Source organism: Ailuropoda melanoleuca, chromosome 16 (genome assembly GCF_002007445.2).
Source record: "Ailuropoda melanoleuca isolate Jingjing chromosome 16, ASM200744v2, whole genome shotgun sequence".
Taxonomy (NCBI): Eukaryota; Metazoa; Chordata; class Mammalia; order Carnivora; family Ursidae; genus Ailuropoda; species Ailuropoda melanoleuca.
The window spans coordinates 87,858,679-87,867,303 of record NC_048233.1 but is presented as its reverse complement, the minus strand read 5'-3'; the positions used below and the strand labels follow the sequence as shown (position 1 = coordinate 87,867,303).

General features: G+C 57.6%; 1 protein-coding gene across 4 annotated transcripts; it reads right to left on the bottom strand.

The window, feature by feature from the left end:
- Positions 1–820: 820 nt before the first annotated feature.
- FADD (Fas associated via death domain) lies at positions 821–8,625 on the bottom strand. Of its 4 annotated transcripts, none has more exons than XR_004621215.1 (3): positions 8,174–8,624; positions 5,172–5,770; positions 821–4,508 (listed from the first exon to the last, which is right to left on the bottom strand). XR_004621215.1 is itself a non-coding variant. In XM_034645059.1 (3 exons), exons 1-3 carry the CDS (start codon positions 8,457–8,459, stop codon positions 4,473–4,475), a joined length of 456 nt encoding a protein of 151 aa, XP_034500950.1. In that variant the 5' UTR covers positions 8,460–8,625; the 3' UTR covers positions 821–4,472. The 4 variants fall into 4 exon arrangements, 2 of the variants coding, with proteins under 2 accessions (XP_034500950.1, XP_034500949.1); XR_004621216.1 differs by having other exon boundaries at positions 5,275–5,770; XM_034645059.1 differs by having other exon boundaries at positions 5,637–5,770; positions 8,174–8,625.

Sequence of the window (8,625 nt, the reverse complement as noted above, 5' to 3'; positions counted from 1 at the left end):
GGGGTTGGAGGTGGTGCTCTGCTGTGGGGGTCACCCAGCTAGAAGGTCAAGTGTTGGCCTGTTGCTGAGAATGTAGAGTGAACGCATGGACAGATGAACGGGCACATGAATGAAGCAGACAGCCCACAGCAAAGGGGTGTGCACTCACACTCACGGCATCGATCCTGCCTGCAGAGAGGGACTCTTGGGGTGGCCTATGGTGATTTAGGGGATGGGAGACATCTTCCTGGGGTCCTCGGATGGACCTCTCTGGGACAAGGCACTGTGAAGGGCAAATCCTGGGGCTCAGTCCCCATGGGATATGCTGGCTGGGGGTGCCGCATTGGCGATGGACAGGGGGTTAGCCTGGCCCCAGAGAGAATGCTGCTGGCCTGCCCGCATCTGCCCCAGCCGGGACTGTCACAGCTGGACCACCCCGTGTGTGTGCCCAGGGGAGTGGGGGCTCAGGCAAGGCTGCCATCAGACTGGGTGTTTGAGCAGGGCCTTAGGCCCAGAAGGGACCCAGGATGGGAGTTCAGGGACGAGGTGCACGGGGCTGGGTGGCCCTCCTGTGTATCGTGATGCTGCCGGGCAGGTTGATCCTGAGGGGCCTGGGGACCCCTGGAGTTGAGTTTCTCTGGCCAGAAACCCCTTTGGGAAGAGCAGCAGGAACCCAGTCTCCTGGTGATGAGCAAGGTTTCACGATCACGTTACCTCAGTACCTACAAACATAAGGTCAGATCCAACCTTATGCTTCTGGGCCTTGTAAACTATAAAATACCAATAAAATTACAAATTAGGGAGAGAAAAGGCCACAAGACACACACAATTTAGATTAATATCACAATAAAATGCACAGTTAATTTAATATGAGGCCTGCTTTTTGTGGTAAAATGTACTAAAATTTATCCTTTTAGCCATTTTTGAGGGCCACTCAGCACATTCACACTGCTGGGGACATCCCCACCAACCGCCTGACAGGCAGGTTTGGGGGGATCGGGAGGCCTCGTATCGGACTGATGCCTGAGTGACTCAAAGAGCCCGGGATGTTATTCCATTCAAGCCACACCACGAGAGCGCCATCCATAGGTCCCGTGCTCAGGCTCAGTGAGGACGCCACTCAGCACTGAATCGGTCTCTGTTCCTTGGTGACAATTAATGCGGTTAGTATACACGTGTGACTCTTGCTGTCTGTGTCACTTAGTCGGAGACTTAAGACACAGGGCTTCTTTGATGAAAGGGGATCTCCACTGCCAATTTTCCCTGCAGAAGGGAAGCTCTGTCTCTATCAGCACGTCTGGTGACTGGCCGTCCTCACGTGAGCACAGCCCTGCTTGCCGGCCGGTCCAAACACAGCGCGCACAGAATCACGTGGCTAGAAAGCCGTGAGCAAGATGACTCAGAGGCGGTGTCACGGAAATACAAACACAACCCTAAAACATGCGCGGAGAGCTTGCAGTTGCTAAGGAGTCAGGGGTCTGTAGTCGGATATTGCTTCTGTCTGGAGGCTGATGGCAGGTGGGGTCCTCAAGAGAAGGGATGGGGCTCCGTGGGGGGGGGAGTGCAGGACATGGCATGGAAAGGAGAGGCTGTTACATATGGAAGCAAGCTCCAAGGGGGAGGGGGCCCGGTCTCCACCTTTGGCAATTGGGTGGATCACGGTGCCAGGCATAGAACCAGAGTCAGGCAGGGCGAGATGCGGAGTCTGTGTGCGGTGGAGAGAATAATGCCTGACCCCCATGACACCCACGGCCTAAACCCTGGACCCGTGAATGTCGCTGACATGGCAAAAGGTTTTGACCCCTCGGCAGCTGACAAGAAGGGTCTGGGGCCTCAGAGAACCATGTGGCAGGCACTGAGGACCTGGCAGGTGAGGCTGAGGGCCTGGCTTCCCTGGGTGCTGAGTGGGAAGAGGGTTCTGGATGTGCAGGGACAGGAATGTGGGGTCTGAGATGGATGTGGTGGCCAGAGGAAGGAGAACCAGCAGGAGAAAATGTCATGCGATTATCAAGACAAGCATCAAATGCCCCGGAGGCTGAGCAACACACCACAAAGGACACGGTGGGTTTGGCAACCTGGGACCTCACAGGTGCAGCTTGCAGCAGCGGGGGAGTGGTCCTGGGGTGGTAGGAAGACGCAGCAGGGGAGCAAGGAGATGAGATGGCGGAGGGTCTGCCTGGACCCTGCTCCAATGCAAGCCTCTGGAAGGGTCTGGAAGGGCCTAACAGAGCCCTGTGTGTATGCATGTCCACAGCCCAGCAGGGCTGGCTGGGGTGGGAGGGCAGAAGGGGGAGTGAAGCCGGGAAATCCGGGGGGGCATGAGACTAGGGAGTTGGCCCTCTGTTTCAGCAAACACTTGACGAAACTCCCCTTCGTTGGCCTGACATCCCCCACAAGGCACGTACATTTGGGCCTTTCCCCTGTCTTTCTCGGGGGAAAAAGAACTTAAGAGCAGAAGGCGGCTCTGACTTTAACTCTCAAGTAAACCGTGAGACTTGTGAGCAACCTTTACTGGAAGTACAAATTCCACAAAAAAATCTTACAAAAAATATTAATGGAACAGAAGTTGTTTTTTGCGATCCTGCCACAAGAAATTCCTCTAAAAACTGCAGCCATTCCCGTGCCCAGGGCGGGTGTCACTGGTCCAATCAGATGTCAGTCAGACCCATCCCAGACCTTCTCCCTTGAAGCAGTGGCTCAGATCACTGGTGGGGAAGACACGGAGACGTGCGGGCGACAGGCGACATCTCAGGAGCAGCGGCCACGGGCGGGCCCACTGTAGTGAGGTCACGAGGGACAGAGCTCCGCGGCTCTCGGGGACACGTTGCTGCTTACTTTCGAGGCACCTGAGGAGCAAGGTGCCACAGATTCGGGCAAGCACTTGGTATTTACCGAATCGTCCCTTTTTAGGGTGATGAAGCCACAAGGGGCAGAGCCAGCGGTGGACCCCAGGTCACACCCGAAAGCCCGCGTGCTCTGTGGCTCTCTGGGGACACCGCCACCAAACAGTCCAAGCTACACCTAGTCCTTTATCTGGCAGACAGTGAAAACACATTACAGAAAATATAGAAAATGCAGGAAGTATAAATATCATTTAAAAGCCATCCTTCTCTACGACTTGCCGTGCATCTTTCCATTTCTGGTGCCCATACAAGCTTTTGTGCTTTTGCTATCTGCTTGTGTCTACTTTCACTACACTTTCCCTTTTGTTCCACAAAGTAGGGGAAACCGTGTGCTTCCCAAGGGGCAGGCTACTTGTCCCGTTGTTGCACCTCAAAGCCTGGCACGGGGCTGGTGAGACAGAAGCCTCCGGAACACGGACGTGCGAACGGGCTGAACAAACGCGGGCCTCCATCCGGCTCTGAGCCAGCCATCTGGGGGGGCGGCCGTTAGCGTAAGCTGACCCCGCAGCTCCAGGCTCCAGGCTCTGCCCACCTCCGGGCCTGCGAACCGGGCGGCGCGATGGCCTCGCGGCACAGGATGGAGACTCTCCCCCCATCACCTATTCGGAGTCTCGGAATTCAGATCCCGGCCTCGAGGGGAGGCCACGGGCAGCTGCTCCAGAGCCCTGCTCTTCCTCCCTCACTGCGTGGCCAGCAGCTGCTCTCCATGGAGGACCCGGGATGCGAGTGCGGGGGGGAAACCTGGTGCCCTCACACCCTGGGGGACTGGGAGACGGGCCACAGGAGTGAGCCGGCCATGGGCTATTTCAGGTGCGGAAACCACAGGTCACTGAAGCCTCTGTCGCAGCAGTGTGAAGGTGTGACGGAGGGAGAGGCGTGCGGGGGAGGCAGGGTGCACGTGCGGGTGTCTGGCATCTGCCCTTCCAGCAGCTTATCTCATAAGCCATGAGGGAACGGCGGAACGTCTGAAATCTGCCTCTGTTCAAGAAACAGGGGCATGATTTTTCAGTAAACCTTCTCTCCAAAGCGACCCATCAGCCAAGCCGCCCACACTCACTGGCAGCGCTGACGTGTCCGTGACGCACAGGCCAGCTCCGCCTGAGGCCTGGAGAGCAGGTGCGCCGGCAGCGGGGAAACGCGGCACACGGCACAGGGCCAGGCCGCGCCGCCATGGCACCCTGAGCCTGTGAGCTGCCTAACCCGTGCTCCTGGCCACGAGCCGGGGGTCTACAGAGTGGGGCCACGTCGCTCTCACTTCCTGTGGCGGCCCCAGCCCCTCGCCGTGCCTGGCGTCAGTACGTACTTGCTGAAGGCGTGCACGGGCTAAGGCTGGTCCGCAGCTTAGCAGGACGGCGTGCACAGGATCCCAGCAACCTAAGGCCACGGTGGCGAGGCAGGACATCACGTGTGGCTTTTCCAAGGTCACAGCTGGAAGGCCTGAACAAGGGACGGCCACCTAGCTCTCTGAGGCCTCTCAGCGGGAGGCGGGCCCGAAGCTGGTGAAAGGTGGCCTCCAGCAGACCAGTTTGCTGAGCGCACACGCTCCCCGTTAGCGGCTCCTGGAGCTGTTATGAAGCCCAGCTGCCAAGTTCACGGTTCAGCCTCAGGCGGCAAGGGGTACTGAAACTGACCACAAAGGGACATTTGAGAATATGAGAAATGAAGTAATGCTCAACAGGAATGTAAAATTCTTTGTATTATGGAGCTTTCCACTATCAAGGAATAAGCTTTAGTAGGATTGCCGTAGAAGCAGAAATACCACTTTTTAAAATTATAAGATCCTGTTATCAGAATGATTTTGATACAAAATAGTAATAAACTGTGGCATCACAGAAATCCTAATATTTCTAAGAACTAATGTTTGTAGAGCACTGACTGTGTCAATCACCCGAGCACTTAACAGTCCTACCGCAAGCCTTCCTCCCCAGTCTTACTACCCCTCCCGACACCCTCAAGGGCCATGAGCCCACAAGGTATCCCCACGCCACCAGCCCCGGTGTACGGGTCTACACGGATGGCCTCAAAGCCTCTGGCCGTCTGTGGCAGCACAGAGTGACCGAGTGGTCCCAGTGTGGGCTCTGGCGCCTGACAGCCTTGGCTCCACTTCCAGCTCTCCCACTGCCGACCGCACATGGCTCCCCCACCCCAAGAGTAACAATGCTGATCACCGCTGATATTGACGGTCCTTCTGTGTGCGGGGCATGGATAACCCCCCCCCCCCAGGGACTCATTTCCAGGGACAACAGACTCTCCCCCTCAAGAGCCATTGTGACAAGTGAATGAAAGCACCTGCACAGTGCCCGAAGCCCTGCCGGGCACAGAATAAGCGCTCTGTGAACGCCTGCTCCGACTGAGAAGCCAGCCGTGGCTCGAGCGCTGGGCCCCCCCTCACCAGCTCACGGCCAGGTCTTCACAGCACCGGCGAGTGGAAGGCACTTGGTCAGGCTTGGTGGGAGGACCCAAGCTGGGGCTGTGCGGATGCCCTCGGGCCCCCGGAGAAGATCAGCTGGGTCACCAGGGGGCCCCCAAGGCGGGCCCATCCGAGTCCCAGGATGTCAAGGACACGGAGATGCTGTCGCCGCCGCCTCTACAGCTCTCGTTCTCGTTCTCATTTTCGAGGCCCCGGGCCTGCTGATGCTCCACGATGAGGTCGGCCACCAGGTTCAGCTGGCAGGCCCTGAGCACCCTCACCAGGTGGGACACTGTTGCGTCCTCCGTCTTGGTGCTCTTCCAGACTCTCAGTGACTCCCTCACCTGCTCTGTCAGGTTGCGGGGATATTTCTCCTCGATGGCATCGATCTTGGCGTCTGTCACTTTAAGGTGACGGGCCAGTCTTCTCCAGTCCTTCCCCACGTTATCACAGATGATGTCAAATGCCGCACGCAGGTCTGGGGAGAGAAGAAAATGATTTATCAGAAGTCTGGGGAGCTTGTTAGGAGATAAGTTACCCCACACTTCCAGTGGGCTTCTCAGTGCTGACCTAAGTGCTGGGGATATAAGAGGTCCTCTTGCAGAGGCTGGAGTCACCCAGCAGCAGGGGCCAGGGGAAGGTCAGAGAAAGCCCAAGGGGGGCCTCCAGTCCTGCCCCCAGCCCACTCCAAAAACACTGCCCAAAAGGTGTGGCCTGCTGAAGAGGTGATGGCTGGCGTGGGTGGCAGTGCAGCTAATGGTGGAGTGGGGGAAACTGAGGGAGGGCCTGGGAGATGTCCAATGGAAGGAAAAGGAATTGCTCCCCCGCCCCACCCTGTAGTGGGTTAAATGGTGGCCCTTAAAGCGTCATGTCCACCTCAAATCCCTGGCGCTGCGAATGTTAACTTATTTGGAGAAGGGTCTTTGCAGATGTGATCAAGTGGAAGACCTTGGGGTGAGGTCATCCTGGATCATCCAGGTGGGCCCGAAATACAGTGACAAGTACCTTTACAAGACAGACAGAAGAGGAGGCCGTGTGACCATGGAGGCAGAGACTGGAGAGAGGTGGCCATTTGCCAAAAAATGCCCGGAGCCCCCAGACTCTGGAAATGGTGGAAGGAGGAAGCCTGGCTCTGCCGACAACTTGACTTCTGACTTCCGGCTCCAGGACTGGGGAGGATCAGTTCCATGTTGCTTCAAGGCCCCGAGTTCTGGTCCTTTGTACGGCAGCCCGGAGCAAGAAAATGGCAGCCAAATCTTTGGAAGCCGCCTGGACTGACCACCAGTCTTCGGTCCCTGGCTACCAGGTCCTCATCTACTGAAAGGTCACGACTGAGACCAGCCGGTGTGGCATTACAGACCCTAACAGGCAGTTTCTGGAATGGAGGGCAAGCAGACCGGAAGGACAAAATGCCGCTTGGAGGGCCCCAGCAAACGTGTATCTTCAGCTACAGACCCCCAAGATGCCGTCAGCCTGTGTGCCGACTCTGCTCTGGCCCCTGGAGGTGGGCAGGCGGGCACCTGTGTTACTGTGACCACTGGTACAGAGGGGGAAACTGAGGCACAGGGAAGAGAAGTGATTTTCCTGATGTCATACAGTTAGACAACGGCACAGCCAGAAAACGAAACCCTGACAAGTCTGGTGCCCATGGTCCACTCTCGACCAGGACGCTGTCCCGTCTTCTGTGCGAGAGTAATACGGGACGGGCCCTCATCAACCCACCCCTACCTGCTAATCTCCGGTGAACTCTCCCGCAACACACCGTATCTACACACATACAAATACAGACGGACACATAGAAATCTAAAATGTTATGATCTGTATTTTGTGAACTGCCTTTTAAATGTATTATGTCAACAATCTGCCGTCCACTGAATGCCCTTGAAAACGTAATTCTTCTGTGTCCTGTTCCGTTTGCACAGCACTGAGTCTATCTGTTTATACACAGGTCTTTACAGAGTAACACCTGTGTGGTCACAGGTCTGTCCTTTCTGATTTGGTGACCGGAGGACTGATGCCAAGCCAGAGCTTCAAGCCTATGAGGGGTGTCCCGGAAGCATGCCCCATGACCCCCTCCCAGGGCTCGGAGAACACGGGGGTGTGGCTGAGAAACCCTGCTCTACCCAGGTCTCATTTTTATTCCTCGAAACCGCGGCAAGCCCCAGGGGAGGGTGGAGAGAGGGGAAGCCTGAGCACAGGGTAGGAAGCCACACAGAAGGACTTGGTCAGAGAGGCGTAGGTGCTGATACCACCCACCCAGCCATGGCTGCCTCAGTTCATTCCTGTTACTGATGGGCTGTGCATCTTAAGCTCCTCACTTCACCTTCCAGCCATGGCCCCCTGGCTTGTAAGACACGAATAAGAATAGAGAACAGAACCTAACTACGGGGCTATCCTGAGAACTAAACGGCGGGCTAGAGCCATTTTCAGTACTGTTCTCACTGCGTCAAGGGCACCAGCGGGGCATTCCCCGAGGCAGAAGGAAAACGAATGCCGCAGCAGCTGGCTCACCTAGCCCCTCCCACCCAGAGGAAGTGAGCGACGCCCTTTCCTTTGTAGTAATTTCTAGTTAAGCCGGAGGAAGGGGGCTGATGGAGAAAATACTGAACTGGTATGTGTTTTCACGTTTTCCAACCCAGAGTAAGTCAACTTTTATGAGTTCTGGCTCTCCCATCTGCAAAGTGGGCAGTTCACCAGTCTCCCAGGAGTGTTTAGAGCAAATCTGCTCAAATCGAACCTGGGAAAGGTTAGCGCGGCTGACTAGCCACAACTACTGCTGGGCAAACTGGCCCTGCCTCCGCCGGGCCCGGGCTCGGTCAGTCCCCTAGCCTCCCGGGCCCGGTCCCGCCCCTCCTCCCGGTCCCCGGCCCCCCGCGCCCACCTCGCTCCTCCGGCGGGGCCCTGCCCGCCGCGCCCGCCTCGAAGTTGTCCAGGCGCTGCAGCAGGTCCTGGCGCCGCAGGGAGACCAGCAGCTCGCGCAGCAGCTCGGTGTGCTCGGAGTCCAGCTCGTTCTGCTCGAGCAGCACGTTGAAGAGATCCAGGCCGCTGTGCACGCGCTCCAGCTTCCTCTTGCCCACGCGGCCCCGGCACAGGAACTTGAGCTCGGTCAGCTCGTCGTTCGACAGGCCGGTCGACACCGAGTGCAGCAGCACCAGGAACGGGTCCATGGCGGCGGGCCTCGGTGGGGCCCGGCCCGGCCTTCCGCGCGTGCCCCGTTCCGCCCCACCGTCCTCTTGGCGGCCCGGCGGCCCCGCGGCCCCGGCGGCCCGCCTTCCGCGTCACGGACCCTGCGCCGCAGGCCCCAAGTCCTTGGCCCTACCACCGGAAGTCCGC